The sequence below is a fragment of the Mesitornis unicolor genome, unplaced genomic scaffold, assembly GCF_000695765.1.
Source record: "Mesitornis unicolor isolate BGI_N332 unplaced genomic scaffold, ASM69576v1 scaffold29598, whole genome shotgun sequence".
Lineage (NCBI taxonomy): Eukaryota > Metazoa > Chordata > Aves > Mesitornithiformes > Mesitornithidae > Mesitornis > Mesitornis unicolor.
In genome coordinates, this window is record NW_010202999.1 from 9,777 (window position 1) to 30,874 (window position 21,098).

General features: G+C 41.7%; 1 protein-coding gene across 1 annotated transcript in view; it reads left to right on the forward strand.

Moving 5' to 3' along the window:
- Nucleotides 1–3,643: 3,643 nt before the first annotated feature.
- The window catches only part of TBC1D8 (TBC1 domain family, member 8 (with GRAM domain)), a gene marked incomplete at its 5' end in the record, with an annotated part of 36,679 nt that continues 19,224 nt past the window's right edge, over nucleotides 3,644–21,098 (forward strand). The window contains 4 exons of the mRNA XM_010190579.1: nucleotides 3,644–3,761; nucleotides 7,830–7,948; nucleotides 10,021–10,249; nucleotides 13,964–14,204. Of these exons, the coding sequence (XP_010188881.1) occupies nucleotides 3,644–3,761; nucleotides 7,830–7,948; nucleotides 10,021–10,249; nucleotides 13,964–14,204 (707 nt within the window). The remainder of the gene's footprint in view (nucleotides 3,762–7,829; nucleotides 7,949–10,020; nucleotides 10,250–13,963; nucleotides 14,205–21,098) is intronic.

Sequence of the window (21,098 nt, forward strand, 5' to 3'; positions counted from 1 at the left end):
TAGTCTGGATTTTAAGTTCCTCCCAAAAGTCTTATCCCACATAGAGTGAAAAAGAAAACCAAAACAAAAAATGATGAGGATTTTGGGAAGGAAACCAGGGTAGCAGTTCCCTCTTCCTCCCCTCTGCTTCTGTTTCCTTTTATTTTTAGGCTGTCCTGTAGGTATGAGTGGTTTCCCTGCTGCTTGTGGTAGGGAAGAGGTCTGCTGCACCCTGACTGAAGGCAGGCTGATGCATGAACATATAAGGCAGAGACCCTTTATATCATTGATCTGTACCCATTAGCCAGAGACACTTTTATTTTATAAACAAATCCTATTTTACAAGAGACCCTTCCACGGAACAAGCTGTTAGGACATTATATTAGAAAGGTGCTTGCTCACAAGCTAGGCATTTTTCGAAGCATGTTTCTAAGTCAGTGTACTCTGTAAAGTTTCTTGTTTGTTCACAGATTTGTAGGCTGTTTATTTTTCAGTGAGAAGTGTAATGTGTGTTATGATTCGAAAGTTACCCCTAATGAGTATGAAGCAACTCATGCTGGAAAAATTTTGCTTATAGTTTAAGTAATTTTCATGCTACTTCAGTTCCAACTGGATTATCATATTAGGCCTGGGTGTATTTATTACTGTTTAATTCTTTTCATGCTCCTGCAAATGCACTCTTAGTCTTTCCCTTCCCGCTGCCACCTCTGCCTCTGTCATCCTCTCCTTTATTTTTTGGCACTTAAACGTCAGCTTCACGTGCATCTGGACCACTGCATCAGTGCAGATGCTAAGGTGTTGCTGTGCGGTCTTTCTGAACAAAGTTACTGCTCCATGTTTGGGAGGCTTGGCTTTTGTGGTACTCTCTTTTATTCCTACCCCAGCCACTGTCCTTATGTCCCTTCTGGAGTGACCCCACTGCCAGCCCCTTGGCAGAAGACAGGATGGGACCCTCATCAGCCACATACTGGGGTCTGAGTGATGGACGGGTGAGGTGCAGTGCCCTTGTGAAAGCCCTCACAGGGACTCCTTGGGCTTCATCCTGGTGGGTATCCCAATGCCCATGCTCTTTTGTGATTCTCTTTGACTCTTAGTTCTGGCTCCTTTTTGTCATCCTTGGATAGTATTTTAACTATTGGTAGTTTAGACAAAGGTGGTGATATTTTCCTTTGCATAATTGAGGGAATGAGCTTTTTCTGTAATAGTTGGGTAAGCAAAATGGAAATTGTAAGCAGAAGTAACCAGTGAGAAGAGGAATTGGTTTTTCTGGTCAGTTATTCAGGAACAGAAAAAGGAATTAATTTTGCACAGGCTAAGAAGTATAAACAAAATTTTGCAGCTACTTCTGTGCTTTCATACATTTTTAATGTTTTTTCTGAAGTTGTTAATGAATCAGATGTTCATTAGGCGTTCACTTGAGATTTTGGTAGCGCTTACTGTTAGTTGAATTTTTTCCATGACTTTAGTGAAGTGAAAAAGAAATCTTTCTTCTAGATCTATCATCAGGGGGAAACATGCACAGCACTTCCTAAGTTTCTTCTTCTTTTTCTTTCTTGTAATGTCTCAAGTCTTTTGAAATTTGAATGTTAAGCCCCGTTTCTGTTCTCTGCATCATTTCATGCTATTTTACTGGCTTTAATCCAGCTGTTTTGAAGACCATGTACTGAAGTTGCTTACTGTGAGCACAGATAATTTGCACTTTTTATACTTGGATGAATTTTTCTGTCTTTTTTCGTGCAGTTACAGGAAAGCATTTAGCATATTCTTATGATATTTGTTTTATTGGTCTCCAAATTCAGGTCCCCATTTTAAATAGATGGGTGTAGTATCTGGACATATACTTAGCTGAGAAGCAGACTGATAATGAATAGTATCTCACCATACAGTTTTAAAATATATTAAGTCCAACTTCTGCTTGGCTTTGAAGGCATCACCAACGGTGTGAGTGAACGTGAGGAGGAAGTACTTGAGGCAATTTTCTTCACTCTCGGCAGGCTTTTGATGCCGTTCCACCTCCTCGACCAGAAAGTGGTTACCCTGCTCCTTTGTTGTGCCATACTCAAATTAATTAGCTGAGGTTTGCTGTCCAAGTGAGGAGGCATTTCAAACAAGGACTTTGTAGGCCTCATTTTATGGTTTCCATTAATCACTGGGGTGATGGACTGGAGAATTGCAATTGTAAAAAGCTGCACATGGTGCCAAGGGCTTGCAGACCTTTTGAAGGCTGAGAATAGTTCCTTTTGCGTTGGGTTAATGGTGAAAGAACAAAAGTACAACTGCTTGGAAAAATTACATGTGCAAAGGGAAAATGTAGCATTGCAGAAAACCTCATTGATACTCTGCTGGCTCAAGCAAACATGGTGAAGCCATTCCTTGCTGACTGCCATCCCGCTCTGTTGGAGACTGTGTCTCTGCAGGACATAGAGTATAGGAGAATTGAATATAAATCTCCTGAATTGCTATTTGTAGGCACCCTAAACCAATTCTGAGTTACTTTAATATGCCAGCTTTTAAATCATGGCATTTGGATAGCTTTTTCTTGCATAGCTTGGTTCTGCATGCTGAGAGGGTGGGTGGTGAGAAAGGCCAGTGACTCCATCTGTCTTCCAGGCTGGAAAGCCTTTTGGGGGGAGCAGCAGTTGCTCCAGCAATCCAGACTGAGTTTGCCTCTATTTATGTCAAGTGCCAATTTACAGTGAGATGCTGCTGCAGGCTTTCTCAGATATGGTGGTATGTAAATAAGATACAGGAGTTGTGGATGCCTCCTCCCTGGAAGTGTTCAAAGCCAGGTTGGACGGGGCTTTGAGCAACCTGGTCTGGTGGGAGGTGTCCCTGCCATGGGGTTGGACCAGATGATCTTTAAGGTCCCTTCCAACCCAAACCATTCTGTGATTCTGTGATTTTTCACTCTTCTTGTGGCTGAGACCTTACTGGTAGTGAGCATCATGTCCAGGTTGCAGTTTTCTGCTTAAAGATAAACTGGAGAGATTCCATTTTAAACTCAAGAACAAGATGCTGTTTGAAAGATATGACCCATAAGGACAAGATGAGGCAATCAGGGTTTCTTAAAATCACTAAAAGGTGTGCAACTATGGTGATACTTTTTCAGTATGTCGGACTTTAACATCACGAATGCCTGTGGCCAGTTACTCTCTGTGTTCCAGGGAGCGGGATTAATTTCTGGCAAGAAAGTTTAAGATCGTGGTGGTTGGCTTGTTTGTTTGTTTTTCCTTTTTTTTTTTCTTTAAGAATACTTAACGAAAATAGTGGAAGAGGCTGGCCAGGGAAGTTGTTGCATCTTGGTTGTGGGAGGTTTTGAAGAACAGGTTAGACAAACACCACTTATGGCATAGGTGCATTTATCCAGCTTCAGAGCGGGGCTGGAATGATAACTTCTTAAGGTGCCCTCTGGTCTTTCCACTTCAATTCTGTGATTATATACATATATATGAGGCAAAACCAGAAACACAAAGAACTCAATATGCTTTTGATCTTCTAATCTGGTTTGCCTTTTGCATTTTGAGCATCTATACATCACAGCATAAAGTAGGGGAAGAATTGTTACCGTTGTGTTCTGTATTTTAATTTTCCAGCTTGAGATGTGAAAAGATGTGCAGGCCACAGAAGTGAAAGTTGATGCTAATTCTCTTTTCTCCATTTTTTCTTTGCAGGTCGCTTGGTTGGTGCCCTGGATGCCGTCTTAGACTCTAACGCACGCGTCGCCCCTTTCCGAATTTTACTCCAAGTTCCAGGCTCACAGGTTTACTCTGCCATTGCATGTGGTGAGTTATTGAACGGATCAGAAGTTTACTGGGCCGTAGCTATTGGTGAGTCACAGACAAAAAACCCCAAACCGATTCTGAGCATGGTCAGTGTCTGCATGTCCAAGAAGCTGAAGGTAACCCCAGCTAGTAGTGTGTGCGTGGAAGGCTGTTGCCTATAGCTTGTTTAACCACCAAATTAACCTCTGGTTAAAATCCCAGATAGGAATTACGAAAAAGTGTTAACTAAGAGCATTAAGTTTCTATAGAAAGCTTGTTTAGCAGAGGATGTTTTGAGTTAATTTTCTATCTCTTGCAAAGTAGTGTGGTTCTGCTCGTATGTGTATCTTTTCCTCTGGTAGTAGTAGTTCCTTATAGCAAGAAGCTACTTAGTCTAGGCTTTTACTAGTCTAGTCTTTTGCTTGCTTACTATGAAATGTCTTACCACACTTGGTTATAATGAAGTATAACTGGAACATTGGAAGATGTTACGTGATTTAGGAGGCAAAGCTGTCAGGGGAGAATGTCTAATTGCCTGGTTTGTTGTGCACTGATCCCTTTTGCAGTGTTTCTGCAGCCTCTGAAGGTCAAGTTCATCTTCAGGAAAGTGTTACCGATGTGAATTGCAGCAACCTTGTCATAGCACAGTAAAGACCATCTGAATGTGCTTGTTCCATTCATCCTGTTCTTGCTTGGCCAGTCTGCAGGGCTGTTCTCATCCCTTCTTCTCCGGTCCATAAAATCCTAGCATTGAAATTTACAGCAGGTTTTCCTTTGGGAATAGTTCCAAGCTATGCCAGAGGAGGTTTAGACTGGACATTAGGAAACATTTCTTTACTAAGAGGGTGGTCAAACACTGGAAAAGGCTTCCTGGACTAGTGGCCGATGCTCCAAACCTGTCAGTGTTTAAGAGGCATTTGGACAATGTCCTTAATACCATGCTTTACCTTTTGGTCAGCCCTGAAGTGGTCAGGCAGTTGGGCTAGATGGTCGTTGTAGCTCCCTTCCAACTGAAAATATCCTATCCTATCCTATCCTATCCTATCCTATCCTATCCTATCCTATTTGGTTCAAGCCCTGAAATAGTTAGCTAGTGTAACTGTAGTGCTTTAAATGGAAAGGGCAATCTATGTATTGGCCTCCTTCCTCTGCACAAACTCATTCAGCATTTCTTCCTTGGGTCAGCAGAGACCCCTCTGCATGTTCTCCATTAATACTGGGAATTTTGGCATGTGCCAGATCTGTGTGAAGAAGCTTGTGTAAAATCTGTTTGTGCAATTTTTGTCATGGCTAGGTTTTCTTTGTTTTGCAAATGCACTATGCTTTATATTCCTAACCCCCCGCTTTTTATATTTAAATAATGCCATCTCATGGAGAAATTTAAGAGCTTCATGCTGTTACAGTCCTTTAATGAAGCCAGGTAGCTTTCATAGGAAAAGCAAGCTCAGTTTTGTTGTCATGGGCTTCTTGATCATTTGAATATATGTAGTATTCCTTTCTGGGGCTGATCCTTGCCCTAGCAAAACTCTTATTGATGAGAGTTTTGGGTTTTTTGTAATATTAAAGGAACTACAAGTAAAAAACTTGCCTGGTTGAAATGGTTGAGGATTTTGCTGAAATTTATTTGATTAATGTCTTCTAAAATTGTCTTTGGCTCTTCTGAATGGATTCTCAGCCCTGAGAAAATGAGGTTTATAATAACACAGTTCAGAGGGCTCTGTTTTGTATGCTGTGTGTGTAGCGCTGCACAGAAATGAAGAACCATGGCAGCAGAAGTTGTTTCTGAATAATATCTCTGCTGTGAAACCCTGACGTGAATGCCCAGGGGAGAGTGGGCACTGGCAACAGAAGTCAGAGGAACAGCATCGCCCAACCCTTTTCTTAGAAAGCTGGAGGACTTTACCTGCACAGAAGCTGCCATTGCTGCTCCCTCAGCTCTGCCCTGTTAGAGCGAGGTACTTCATGCAAGCATGGCATGAAGAGATTTGTTACTGGATTTGGAAGGAGCAGCGAATCAAATTAAGGCTCCTGCTGTATAACAAGGGCAAGAAACAGCTCCAGCAGCTCCTTCCAGTCTCCTGGTGTAACTTTGTTAGGGATAGCCATTATGTCATTAGGCAGTTAATTAAAATTACATTTTTTAATTGTACACTGGCAGTCCTCTGTTCCAGGAGCTGTAGGTTTAAATGATAATACACGGAGGGGGGTCATATCTGTGTTACAGACTTCTGCAAACCTCCAAGGACTTCTAGGAAGTCTGATTCCTGCCCAGCACAGCTGTTCTGGCAGAGGTGTTTTAATCCAGATGGTTGATCACGGAACACCAGTACAGAAAAAAACCCCAACAGACTAACCTCAGCCCTAGAGTAGTCACCCAGGATTTTCCTTTCAGAAGGCTTGTGGGCAAAACCCAAGTCCCAGTTAAGTGAAGTAGCATTTGGGAGAGGGAGAGTAAAGGGATTGGTGAGAAGTGGGCTTAAAGAAGAGATCATGAGGAGCGGGGCTGTGGTTAGACTAAGGATACATTTGGCACAGGCACATGAAGAAGGTGGGTAAAAGGTGGAATAAAATGCTGTGCAGAGCATTGGCACAGGAAGAGGAATAAGGAAGAGATTGGTAGCGCTTGGATCGAATCACAGGACAACTTTAAACCGTGAAATGGAAATTAGAAATAAAGAAGGGACCCAAAAACCTACGGAGTTGACCTGACCAAATGAAATAAAAATTCAACTCAGTATTTGTTTTGCGCAGGCATTTCAATGAAATTACTGTATTTCTAGTTTTCTTGACCATTGATATAATTTGTTTTCTTTACCTAAGGGGCATTTAAGTGTTGATTATTTCATTTTTTTTTTAATTTAACCTTGATTAATGATATTTATGAAGTTCTGTCACAAGAACTTCCTGTCAAGGAAGTTAAAGCTTGGAAAGTTTCCCTGCCAGTTGGCATTCTGCATGGAAAACAGAGCGGAGGAAGGTGGAAAATCCTTAGCCAAATTTGTTATATTTTTGTTGAGAGGCAACATGATGCATCTCTAATGTACACACAAATAAAATCGTGAGAAAATGGGTCTTCTATTTGATATTCATTTTATAATTATAATTGTAATTATCTGTGGTCTGGATGCCTCTTACATGCAGCTACTTCTCTCCTTTCTTCCACTATCAATGTATTAGAAAAAGCAACTTTTGCTGCTGTTGCTTTTTCACCTGTAACATTTAATCACTGACCAGCAAGAGCTGGAGGGCCCAGGTATTCCCCTGATTGCCCTGTGTTGCCTGTCTTGCTTTGACTTTTCTGCCATTGTGCGATGCAGGGACAGTTCAGTTTCAAGCAGAAATAGCCTAAGCAAATAGGTGATGACTGAAGTATTATTTCTGGAGTTAGTGTGAACACTTTACATTTAAAACAACAACAGCAAAACCCTTAAATAAGTCCTTAAATAAGAAAACCTTAAAGATTTGAAAGTCTGTGTTTGTCAAAGATTTTCTGTTCGCTGTATTTCTTCCCCAAACTGCAGACATGTGCCCTTGTAGACCTTTTAGGTGGTGTTGAACCGAACTCCTTTATTTTTAGGTGCTTTAATTATAGAGGGCTTTTAAAATATGATGCCAATTATGACCATGTAAATTCCTCTTGAAGTGTATGCATGTGTGTGTGGGGTGTGCGTGCATGCATGTGCCTACCGAGGGAGGGAGAAAGTAAGATCACGGACTTTTGGGAACAGGACGTAAATCAAAAGCTTCCAGTGGCCGCTTGAGGAACCTCATGTCAAAATAAGCCGCAGTCTCAAAGCTCGGGATGAAGTTTTGCTGTTTTTTTTTCTGCTTTGGCTTTTAATGCAGCATTTGCTGGCTGAGAGCATTTGAGAAGATAAAACTAAAAGCACTAAAACTAATTCTCTAAAAGAATGGGGTTTTTGTTTTTCTCTAACTCTACTGCTATGAATGACCTGTTTGCTACCAAGAATTTTGAGGTTGAAAGTTCAGAATGAATTTATGAAGTAGTGCATTTTAGTGCTTTTTTTTCTTCCTTTCAGTTTTATTTTGTAGGATGAGTTTCAATGCACTACTTTTTTACTTTTCTAGGTGCCACTGCAGAGGAGATAAACCAGCACTGGGAATGGCTGGAACAAAACTTGCTCCATACTTTGTCTGTGTTTGACAATAAAGAAGATATTGTTAGTTTTGTCAAAGGGAAAGTGAAGGTAAGAAAACCATCTCACTTTCACCCTTCTCTGGCCAATTGCTTGGGGTCTATTAGAAATAATGTCATTAAGTTGTCATTCATATTTGGTTTTGTCCATCTAAACATTATTTATCGGTTTTCTGTGTGATACTTGCATCTGATGTGGCTGGCACCTGTGCGTCTATGCATTTCCTTCTCAAAACCAAAGTATTTCATTTAATCTTTATCCTATCTGTCCCTTTCTTCTCTTCCCTATAGTGCGCAGCTGAGCTTTCTTCAGTCTCTGCTTTCAGTTCCTTCACCTCTCCAAAACATGATGTTAAATATCTCCCCTTGCTATAGCTCAGCTTTTCCTCCTTACTACATTTGTCCTCCAGTCTCCCATGTTGTTCCTTGCTTTATCCCATCAGTTTCTGCTGCCCATTTCTGCCCATTTCCATACTTCTGTCCCTCTTGATGGGGCTCAGAGGGGTCTGCAGGTGATAGCCACAGTGCCCGAATCTGCTTGCAGCACACCCCTGCGGACAACGAGAGCAGAGACAGGGGACAAGGCCCTTGTGCAACGTCACCTGCATCGTAAGGGTCCTGCACAGAAACCGCTGCTGGCTGGCCACGGGGTTCCAGAAATCAGCGTCATTTTGGAAGGCTAAAGAGTTTTAAAAGTAGGGGAATTTGGTGGCTGAAGACCGGCTTTAAGATAATAACGGCACCGATGGTAAAACTGGGAAAGCCTGGCACCCTGTGCTTTGCTTCTAGTAAAAGACGTGCTCCAAGAGGAGCGTAGTGATGGCTAGCAGTGGTGCAGGTCTGCTGGTGACTGCTGTACCTTGGGTCCGGCTGCAAGCTTTTCCCTGCTAAGAGTTTTAGTGTGGTGCTCTTCTGCCCATACCCCCTTTTTTGGTTTGGCAAATTTTCAGGAACATAATGTTTTTGGTGAATATCAACCCTGCTGCTGTCATCTCAGTGGGCTTTGAAGCTGGTGAGAAGGGAACAAAGAGGCCAAAGATCACTATGTAAATCTTAGTTTTTATTGTGCTTTCTTAAAAAAACTGCTTTGTGTACTGAAAGGCTCAAATAAAATTAATCTCTCTTGATAATGCTGTGGCAGCCTGTTACCTAGCACAACACATATTTAAAATTCTTCAAGTTTCATTAGTTAATGTTAAGTCCAGGTTTTGGGCCCTTGCCTCTGCTGTAGACTTTTGGCATGTTTGAACTGCTTGGTAATTGCAAATGATACCAGGTGCCTTCCAGTACTTAAAGGGAGCCTGCAGGATAAATCAGGAAGGACTCTTAATCAGGAAGTGCAGTGATAGGACAAGGGATAATGGTTTTAAACTGGAGGAGGGTAGATTTAGGTAAGATATTAGGAATAAATTCTTTACTGTGAGGATGGTGAGACACTGGCACAGGTTGCCCAGGGAAGTTGTGGATGCCCCCTCCCTGGAAGTGTTCAAGGCCAGGTTGGACAGGGCTTTGGGCAACCTGGTCTGGTGGGAGGTGTCCCCACGGCAGGGGGTTGGACTGGATGAGCTTTAAGGTCTCTTCCAACGCAAACCATCTGTGAGTCTGTGATTATTTGTCTGAAAGGTGCAATATATATTTAAATCCTTAGTTGTAATACAACTGTTAGAATTCTCAACACGTAATTACATTTATGTAGATGTTCTTGAATGTTTTTTAATGGTTCCAATCATGTTACAAGTTACTGACACATCTCAGTGCATTGCCTCTTCATAGGAAAATAGTACTGCACAGTACACACAATTGTTACTCTACCTTTGCTCTGCATGCTCCAAATAACAGCTATCATAAGCTGTAGTGAAACTGTAAATATGTGGTTCTGCCAGACTCATTAAAAAAATAAACAAAATAAAAAAGCCCCCAGAAGTCGTGATTTGGAAGTGTTCAAAATGTGTGAGAGATGCAAACACTGCAGAAATGTCTCTGTTTGTGAAAATTCCAAATCTACTTGAATTTCTTTGTAAGAAAGGACTGCGTTATTAAAATTTGAATGGGTAGCTTGTAGGAACTTGCTGGAGCATGAATACTGTAGCTTTATCCTGATGCATCGTCTTGTTATGGACTCAGGCCCTGATTGCGGAGGAAACAAGCAGCAAGCTCGCCGAGCAGGAGGAAGACCCTGAGAAGTTCCGAGAAGCCCTGGTGAAGTTTGAAACCAGATTTAATTTTCCTGAAGCAGAGAAGTTGATCACCTACTATTCCTGTTGCTGCTGGAAAGGAAAAGTTCCTCGGCAAGGCTGGCTTTATTTGAGTATCAATCATCTCTGTTTTTACTCCTTCTTCCTTGGCAAAGAATGTAAGTGTAAATGTGTAAGAAGTCTAATGCTGGGGAGAGATATAAATATCACTATTTTTAAAAGCAAGAATAGCGAGAATTTTTATGAAAGGCCTAGTTCGCCTCTGAAGTTTAGTTTCTGAGGGTTTTGTTGTTCATCTGAAAGATCCTGTTTAAACTATTTTTCACTTCAGCCTTTATGTTTATATTGGAGCATTAATCCAGTCATAAAAATGAGACTATATGGGTGTGCAGAAAGAGCTGCTATCCAGTTCTTTTTCTTGCCATGGTGAAGCAGCCTTAAAATGTAACGTACCTCCTACAGATTCCAAAATACAGACTTTTAGTGTGGAAAAGGGTGAGCAGGGACAGGTCCCTCCCACAGGCGGGGATGCACAGGCAGCAGGGCAAGGGCTGGTGGGGCCAGGGGTGCTGTAGTCCAGCTGCCTGCCCGAAAATAGCCCAGGAAACATAGCAGGGCTGTGCCCTGGAGAACCAGGTGAAAATTTGGAGTTTTTAAGGGGAAACAACAGCAATTTAGGGATTTCTTTGTGTTGCTGACTGGCAACGCAGGAAGGTCACAAGAAGTGTGTCCTGGGACTTTTAGACCTTCAGACAGTGGCATATTTTTGCATGGTGGTGACTGTAGCAAATGCACATTGTTAAGAAATGAGTTGTAGGACTTTGGTCATGGTTTTCCTCTACAGAGGAAGGGTGATGTGATTATGAAAAGCCTGTCAGAATAGATATGAGAAAGTAAACATGAAAGTAATAGGCATTAGAAAGTGAAAATGAACGTAGCTATTTAAACTCCAGCATTTCTCTGTTTAGTAAGATGGTGCATGAACTGATAGCGTTTTAAGTCCTGTTTATCCTGCTGCAACTTCAGCAAGGACAGTAATATAAACCTTTATTGCTATAAATACAGCAAGAATTGTCAGTTATAACAGCTAGGAAAACTTTACCATTTACTGTCTGGATTTAGTACTGGAATGGCTAGTTAAATAAAAGTGTAGATTTAAAAATGAACTACATTAATGTAAAGATCAGGAAAATAGTAATTGGTAATTTCTAAGACTTAACACATACAAAGACACGCTTAGAGTTAGAGACCCTTTTTTCCCTCAGATTATTTCAGGCCAATTTTTTGGTCATACCTGCAGAAGGTGGCAGAGTTAGATTTAAAATGCTGGTAAGTTTGTTACTCGCTATCAAAACAAAAGATGAGTTCTGCTGGGAAGACTAGAATGGAGTCTCTTGATACATATTAGATATCTGAGTTCTTGTTTAATCTCCTTGTTTGCTGTTTAGTACTAAATAATAATGTTCTTTGTCAATCATTTCTTCTTGCTATCATTGCGGGCTTTCTCTCATTAAATCTGAGATATGCAGTCTGCCAAAGCACACAAAGGAAAAATGATACTTATTAATGATAGATAATGGGGGAAGGAGGAGGGAGAGAGAAAAACCCTTTATATTGTTCCAAAAATTTTGTTTATGCAATACCACAGATTGTTAAATGATACTGGAAGTACAACATCATGCTGTATTATTTAAGAAGAAATTACTTCTCACCTCTTTTAATAATAATTCGTTATGGAAATATAGAAAACCCACAAACAGCTACATGTTTGCACCTTTTCATTTTGACCATGGAAAATACACTGTTCATTTACTGTTACAGTCGGTTTCATTGCCTTTGTGTTCCCATGCATTTGCATGGAAATATGAAATAAAAACCTGGATTTTCTTTTGGTTAAATGAACTTCCCTAGCTCAGTGGGAAGCATTATATGTTGAAATGCTTCCCGCTTCTTCAATTCTGATTGTGTTTCAAAGAGAGTATTTTGTCACATTTATTAAATACTTGTATTACATGGAATAATCCAGATTTACTACAGTTCTGGTTATTACTGTTTGAGAAGCTGATTATATGCAGAACAAGTGATTCATTGTCTTTTTCCAGGTAGCAATCAGAAATTAAATCTGGTTAAATCAAGTCTTGAAAATACTGCTAAGAAATCACATTAATTTCATTCTTCAATACAGCACAGGGAAGGAAAAAAAACCCAGTATATGAGTTGCAATCAAATTAGTACTTATATGTGTTTTAGCTCTATAAAAGCTCCCCCCAAACAGTAGACTGAAATCTCTTTATAAGCAAAGCACTAAGTCTTCTGCTTCTGGCAAGATTGGCCCTTTCCCCTTGTTTTATTTTATGTTGACATGGCCTGGAATGCAACACTGGAACCTGTTTTCGGTTTCTCATAAAATTAACTTACGGCTTATGCGAGCATAAACTCCACGGAACATTTTTTTCCAGCACAAGTCCCCTTTTATCTAAGCCTCGAAGCATTCGCAGAATCTCAGCGGCTTAGAACATCAGATTTCTCGAAAGGACGTGCCAAGGTTTCTTCACATTTTTTAATTAAACTTTTGTTCTCCTGAAACTTTGAAGACTTTGTACCTTTCGTCAGTAGCCCAGACCCCTTACAGCCCCGCTCGGCAGTTTCGATAACTAACACTGTACAGCCTATGTGGTCCCAGCCCGCGCGAACAATGGTGCCATTGCTACGGCACTGTTTAATCTTTGTTCCCTTGACTCTGCCCGTATGGGTGATTTTTATGGCCATTCGCAACAGTCTGTGCGTGTTGACGCAGCTGTGCTTTATTTAACTGAGAAAAAATGTAATCTGCAAATAATCTTGACAGCTGTGGTTCGTGTAGTATGGAGAGAACTTGCTGAGGGTAGCTCCTGAGGTAATTAATGGTTGTTGATAAGTGTCATGTATATATGACAATGTTTGTTTTTACTGCCTTTTTATTGGCATCAGGAGACCAGCTAGGGATGTAAAGGGGTGCTGTCTTGATGTTACTGGCACAGAGAACCCTGGGAAGCTTCCAACAGTTGTTAAGTAGAAATTTAATCTATTTTAAAGTCCTTTCCAGCCTAATTTCTACCCAGAGATTTGTATGAGACAGGCAAGAAACATCCTGCAGCAGTTATATAAAATAAGCTGGTTCTGTTTACCATTTGTATGTATATGATTCAGCAGAGTGTTTTAAGTATAGAGAACACTGTCCTATACTTTTTCTATAAACAAGTCTGACTACAGTTAATGTCTAGGGCAAGATTTGCCTGTGCACCTTTTAAGTAGTAAGTAACCAAAATGGGAAGATCCCAATGCCTAGGCGGCTTCTTTTTTTTTGAACGCCCTGTTTATAGTAACACTTAAACTTTACAGAAATGTCCATATGCAAAAGCTTCCTTATGTATGTGAGATAGTTTTATTCTAAAAGTTAAAGTACCATGCATGTAATCGAGTTTCCACCTGCCTACAGTTTTATTTCTGGGAGGTTACAAAGCCTTTTCCTATTTTCTTCCTGCTCTTGAAATGAACCATTTCTTCTGGTAGTAATGAAGCAGTCTTCAGAAAGGACTTTTAAAGGATTCAGGAGCACATATGGCAGATGTTCTGCAAAGGCAGAACTCCCCAGTCCAGCACTTCTTATGAAAACAGCTAAAATTCTGAAAAAGGCAGTCTTTTGGACTGGGGGAGAATTACTGTAGAGTAATATCCGGCATTTCAGCTTTTGCTTGGTCTTTGTCTGTAAAAACAGGTGTCTCTCCTTTTCGGTGGTTTGCATTTCAGACTGAATTTTCTTATTTCCCAAACCTGAAAAATGTAAGCAGAGTTTCCATCCCACTTTTGCTTTTTTTTTCCTCCGGTGACAGTGAAACTTGTCATTCCTTGGGTTGAGGTCCAGAAGCTGGAAAGAACCTCCAACGTCTTCATGACCGACACGGTCCGGGTCACCACTCCCAATAAGGAGCGTGACTTCTCCACCTTCCTCAACATCGCCGAGGCCTTCAGGATCATGGAGCAGCTGGCAGATGTGACGCTGCGGCGGCTGCTGGACAACGAGATCTTTGAACTGGATCCAGGCCTGCAGGATCCCACCCAGATTACCAAGAGGTAAAAAGCTCAATTGCTGCTGCACGAGCAGAGGTTCAGTGGTGGGCTTCATGGTTTGCTTTGTTAGCTGGGTGAGATTTCAAAGGTTTACTTGATTGGGTGCAAAAGGGATTTTTATAATGTATTATGGTGTATCCAACAGGTGCATTTTAACTTGTCTGCAAGATACTTTTTTCCATTTTATCTTCTCCCCTTAAACATCACTGTGGTTTGTTGTTTGTTTTTTTAAAAAGTATCATTCCCTCTAGAAGGGTAGGTTGCAGGAAGGGATATTTCCATGAAGTCTTCCATGAAGAGCAACATTATTTTGTTTATAATTTTGGCTATGTGTGGGCTTTCCTAGTGCTGTCAGTTCTGTAGAGTTACTGCATTTTGATCGTATCTGAAACATGGAGTTTCCCACTAGCGTGATTGCCGTAGCCAATTTAACAAGCACTTTCAGGACTGAAAAACCCACAGGCTGTTGTAACAGATTTATATGCTATTGTCAGCTCTACCCCATGCATCCCCGAAATAAATACATCGCTGCATTCCTCTCCCACTACAGAAATGCACTGGGCTCTCGAAGGGGGAGGGGGGGAAGATTGATAACCATTTCTCTGCCAATAGCACAACACACAACTTTGTGTTTTATTGGCTGGGTAAGGGGAAGGGAAACAGCCCAGAGGAATTTTAGGTGGGCAGGATGGAGCAGCCCAAACTGGAATTTGCCTGGGGCGTCAGGGTTAAGGTGCTGGTTTAAGACACTTCTTTTCTGAATGGGGTGTGAGTGGAGCACTTATTCCCCTCCTGAGTCATACCCTTTCCTGCTCTTCCTTCCTCTCCCTTTGCCAGAGGTATGAAGGGAATGACCCAGGTGTTGCTTCCTGGCTGAAATGTAAGGAATGCATGGTATCCTTTCCCAAAAAATCATGTTCAGTAGCCATTTTATTGTTTCTGAGGGGCATTTTTGCAGCAGAGTTGGATATACATCTCTAAGCACTTTTGCAAAGTTTTATAATGAAGTTTAAGACAATAAAACACACTTTCTCTGCAATTTCATATGTACACTCAGTGAGGAAAATCGCTGATACCAGGATTTCATCCATGACATCATCAAGGAATTCATTTCAGGTGATACAGTGGTGAGCAGCTAGAAACATCTTTGCAGACTTCTTTTTCATAGCCAGGGTTCCTTTAAACACAAGAGCTACCCTTGTTTTCACAATGTGTGTGTAACTGGATGTTGTTAACATGGTAGGCTTTTAGCCCAAGAAGTGTAGGACTTTGACTAATGCAGGATGTGGCTTTGAGTGATAGGTTGTGTCTGAGCCCCCTTCCATGCTTTACCATTCCACCCTCCTCCTGCTTTTGGACTGAAAAACTGGATGCACGAAGCAAGGAAAATAAATCCAGAGGAGATGTAACAAAAAACTGGGGGGAGATATTTTCAGCATCTACTGATTTTTAACTCATCACTTCCCAAAAGAGTCTTTGAATCAGGGTTACCAACTGAATGGAAAACTGCGAAGAAACTAAAATGACAGTTGCAAGGAAAAGTATAAGCTTAGTAATGTGCTGTAAGTACCTTGTGGCGTTTTTGGAAAGTAGTATGTCTATTATCAAACAAGCGACAGAAACCATCCCACACATTTCCTCACACAGGTTTTTTCTTCTCCTTCCCTCCAACTTAGAAAAAAAAGGGGAGAGGTGTGCAGAGGAGAAGGAAGGATGAAAATGTATTTACTGGAGAGTTCCTGGGAAAGATGCTCTCTAACCTGTGCTGGTGTTGATGGGCTGCAACTTGAGATGGCAGAAAGGAAAACATGGAAACAGGGAAGATGCCAAAATCCCATTTCCTCTGCATGAATTGGGTAGTAGTTGGATAAGTTGCTGTTTCTGGTGCCCTTTGTCACACTTCAGCAAGCACTCTGATGTAACGTGATTAAGCAAGACTGTAGTTTGAATAGTGGATAAACTGGTTTTTAATGCTAACATGTTTGGGGGGGGATTGAACTTTTTTGGTGTGTGAAGTTTTTGTTGCTGCTTTTTTTCCTGAAGCCATTGTAGTACTACAAGAACAACTCTTTTTTCACTTGATGTTTTTCCCCTAATCATTTTCTTTGTTAATTCTTGTGCATGATTTGGAAGCAAATAGTAGTGTGTCAAAATGAAAGCAATAATCCACACATCATTTAAACTGTTCCATATGTGTCAAATTAATGATGTTGCTGTACATTTCTTTTGTTTGCTAGGCTTTCTTTAGCAGGGAGCTCATCTTAATATCTTTATTTTAAAAAAATGCATTTTTAATGTCATTGTGGTCTGTATATTCTACATTCTGCAAACCAGAAACCTTTGCTGCTGTTCCTGAGGCTCTTGGGGTCACCCCACTGAGCAGTGGGGGCACAGGACTCAGAGGCACTGTGGGATTAGGTCCACAGTCTGTGACACAAATTATATCATAGCCAGAGTCAAACAAGTTAATGCACAAGTTTCTGTGCAGCTTAATGAACGGATAAGGCTTGGAACAATGGATTATGAAGAGATTAATGGCAATTAGGTTAATTGTCACAGGGAGCAAAGTAAAGCTGAGGTATCTGATAACAGCAAATGCCATTTCTTGCAGATATTTTCATGTACCATACGATTGTACTGGAACATAGGGTAACTATTTTTCTTTTTAATAAGGAGCTTGCTAAAATCTCTGGTATAGATTTCTCATACTTCTCATTTCCATCTCTTTCAGAATAGAAGGATATTCATTGCATTCCTCAAACATAATGAGGAAACTGGCCAGAGAAGAACAGGCAATTTAAAAGCCTTAGTGCTGGTATCAGTAAGGTTTCAAAAGTATGATACATTTGTGCAGGCTCTAACCACCCCAGTTTCTTTTCTTCATGTCTAACTGTAAATTGCCAATGAGGATGGCTTTGCTTCCTATGAAGGCAAAAGAAGGTTTTAAACACTGATCTAAGCTAAACAGAAACTGTTTGAAGTATCTTGAGTCGTAAATGTCGCTTCAGCCTGCATTAATTCCTTCAGAGAGGGAATCAGAGAGCACCGTAAACCTTCAGCAACAAGTGACTAGAAAGAATGTTCTTTTATTGCATCTGCCCAGCAAGAGGCAGGGTTTGGATTATCTCTGTGTCATTCATGACAGATGATTGCCTAGCTTGGTTTTAAGAATTTCCAGTAATGGAATATCAGGATCCATACTAGTACTTCACTGTCCCATCATTGAAAAGTCTTTCTGAAGTCTAACTTGAACCTTTCATGCTGCTTTTTGAGTCTGTTACTTCTTGTCCTGCCTTGTGCTATTGAAGAGATCAGGTGTTTTCTCTTTCTTCAGAGCAACCATTTGTGTATCTGGAGGTTGGTATGCATCTCCTTTCTCTTCTCTTCTTTAAACTACACTGCCCTAGTTCAGCCAGGTTTTTCTTGTCAGCCCTGATTTTAGCCCTTTTGGTGACTCTGGGCATTTTTTGCAGGTGTGGGGTGGTGAGGTACAGGATCGCCCCCAGCACCTTCGTGGTGCTGAGCAGGACAGGAGCACTACGACCATCTCTGTGGCAGCTCTGGGACCGCCTGTGCTGCATCTTGGTGGCTGTGCACTTCTGCAGCCTGGCACGATGCTCCTCTTCCTCCCGTGGGCATGAAGCTGCTGGCTCGTGTTCAGCTTGTGAGCCCTTGTAAAGTTTAATATTGACAGTCTCTGATCCACCATGCTGATTGCTGATGAAGGCGTTGAACAGAAGCTAGTCCAGGACAGACCCTCAAGGAGGTCCTCTTGATACAGCCTTCCAATTTACCAGGGAGCCTTTGAGGGCTGCTTTTTGAGGTGGTCTTTTTCAGCTGGTTTGACACAACAGTTTTTCACCTTGATCTGGTTGTATTAGTGCCATGTGAGGAAATATCAAGACTTCTGTAAAGCCTGGCTAAAATACCCATTGTATCTCCTACATCTACAAGTCCAGTGTTCTTGATACGTAAGGAAATGATGTTCAGTTTACATGTGTCCTGAGCAGGCCGTGTTGGCTCTTCTCAGATAACTTCTGGCTTGCTTACAAGAAGCCTTTCTTGCCAGGTGAAATTAGCAGTTCTTCCAATAAACAAGGCATATATAATTGGATGTGTTATTTCCAAAATCTGTGACTTTGTGGTGTCTGAATAGCAAGAAGGGCCTCATAATTGGTCTCTAAAAGCAAGAGGTCAGCCAGTCTGTTCAGATGTCAGATAGGCAGCAAGTGACTCAGGAGAGCTAAAGCCTTGCCAAGTTGACTTCTGTTAGATTTAAAGCAGAGAAAAAAACTTTTGACAGTGAGGACATCAGTGTCCTGATACTTGTAGGCATTTTGTTAGTCATGTGTGTTATTTCCTTTAATTTCGAACTCTTGGAAGGTGACATAGGGGTCACACATGAGGAGTTATCACGGTTCAGACTTGCCATTCGCTTTGAAGTGCTGGAGTTGGAGGCAGTCCAGGATCCCATAACGTGCAAGTCAGGAACTGCGCTTGGAAAGAATTGCAAGGCAATTGCACCTTCCCTCCTTTTATTCTTCTGGTGCATGTGTGAACTCTCGATAAACATTATTTTTACGTAACGATAGCATTCCTTCTTTTTCTCGGGTACAGCTCCATATGCTGCACTTGCTTAAAAACCAAACCAAGATGGAAGTAGTTACGTTAAAGGAGAAATTTTCAAGCAGGTTGGCCTGCAGATAGAAAGGTAGGATTTCTGTTCGACGCTGGAGGTATTGTGAAACTCAAAATGGAAGCTGTGGGATCTGGTGATGTGGGCCAGTCACTGCATCTTTGCTGTATCATGTTTAAACACTTGCCTGTCTTGTTTTAGGAGCTAATTCCGTTTGTGGGTTTTTTGGAGTTACAGAGATCGTTTTTTTTTTTAACCAGCTCTAATTTTGTTTGGCTGTATTTCTGAAGGGAAGCAATTGCTCTAAGCCCTAGAATTTGCCTGCCTAACAGGAAATCTTTTCATGTGTGCCACTTTCTAATAAAACCTTGTTCGAGCCCACAGTGGTAGATGCTGACAGCATTTCACCCCTGTGCTACCATTCTTTCTGGGAGCCCTCCCGCCAGCTATCTGGCCCCTGTTTCAGCGCTGGTCTCTGGGGCAGCCCTGGCTGTGGAGTGGTCTCTGCGGTGGCCGTGTGTGACCCTGTGTCGTGAGTCATGGGGATGGGCAGTTCCAGGGATGTTAGGGTTGGCAGCCTTCCCCCCCACTCTGGTACAGCGTGAGGAGGCTGGACCCATTGCTTGGTGAGCTTACTCGGTTTCAGGAAATGTCATTCTTCAGCTTCAAAACCTGTGGCTTCTTGTCTGAAAGGCCCCACACCTGGAGCCTGCAGCGCCAAGAGATGCTGCAAAATCCTGAAAACTCAGAAACTGCCGGTTTTGGACCACTAGAAACAGTCAGCTCTTAAATAACAATCTCTGCCTCAGCGGAGGTCCCACTCTTCTGTGTAATGCCTCTTTTCACGTTAAGGTATAGACATTTTAGCAGTGGAGTAGATGCAGGGAGGGTCTTACCTTCTCAGCACAGTAGCAGGGGAGAACAGCTCTACCCAGACCTGGCTGCAGATGCTATCAGCAGTGTTCATCTCTGCTATGCAGAAATGGAAAATACTTGAGTGGTGAGTTAACTCGGAGCCATATCCTGATCCAGCTTTGTCACAATAGCAGATCGCTGCGGGCACTTATCAGAGTCGCTGTGGAATTGCAACCTTTTTGTCTTCCTTCACAAAGAGGGTTTCTCTTTGTTCTTTGTGAAACAAAAAAAACAAAACAGGAGGCGATTTGTCTGTTTTCCTTGGATAATCTTATTAAGGAAGATAATGCTTGAGAAGGAAACAGCAGCCCAATGCTGGTTGAGTGCCTTCTGTCTTTTCTGTTGGTGGCAGATACAGATCCTCTCTTTGCAGGTCTCCGTGCGTTCTCAGTTGTCTTCCTCCCTGTTTCATATGGCTTTGGTTTTCTCTCTGGATTAAACTGAAATAACCCCCCCCCACACACACACAACTGATTTAGTTACTGAAGCAGAGGCTTTGTTTGTGTCTCAACTTATTTTTAAACAGTGGGGCTGGGGTAGGGGGAAGGTGTCTGCAGAAGAGGAGCTGAATGAGGGAGCGCAGAGGGGATTTACAGCACCAAGGTACCACTCCCTGTTATGCTTCAGCCCACGCTTTAAATTCTTTCAATGGAACAAAGTCAAGCTTTTTGTTTTGTCTTTTTTTTTTCCTGAGGTGAATCATGTTTGGAAAAATTTACTTGTACTAAAGAAAATGATAGAATTTAAGCCTTAGTGTTTCTGGAGCTGCTGGTGGTGAGCTAATAGCCATGGCGTGTTTATAATGTAATTGCATAGCTCTCTAAATTACTGCAGACTTCTTCATTAAAAAAGGAGGAGGAAAAAAAAAATCCCCAAAGCCAAGGCTGTGTAACCACAGCTGAGTAACAAAAGCTGTATTTATTTAAGCTTTTCCTCTCCCCATAAGTGTATATGGGTGACTGGAAGGAAGCCAAGTCCAAAGTGACTGTCACTGGTGCTGCTATTCTCAACTGAGGTTGTAAGTGACCTGAAACTGTTCTGCGTTTTGCAACTGTTCTAAGGGCTCTCAGAGGCTGATACCTCTGCAAGTCAAGGATGCGAGGATGTAAATGCCAGCATCATTAACTGTTCTGTTACTAACCGCTTTGGAAGTGATCATTGTGCAAATGCATTACTTTTGGGTGCAGATGCAAATCCCTAGGGTGACGTTGGTAACGCTGCTGGGGAGGGAAACAAGGAATGTAAAGCTAATCTTCATTGCTCAAGGTATGCTCACAGATGAAAGATTTAGCTATCTCCTGGGCATTGGAACCTATAACTCTTTGAAGCTGGAAAGTGGTTCAGCA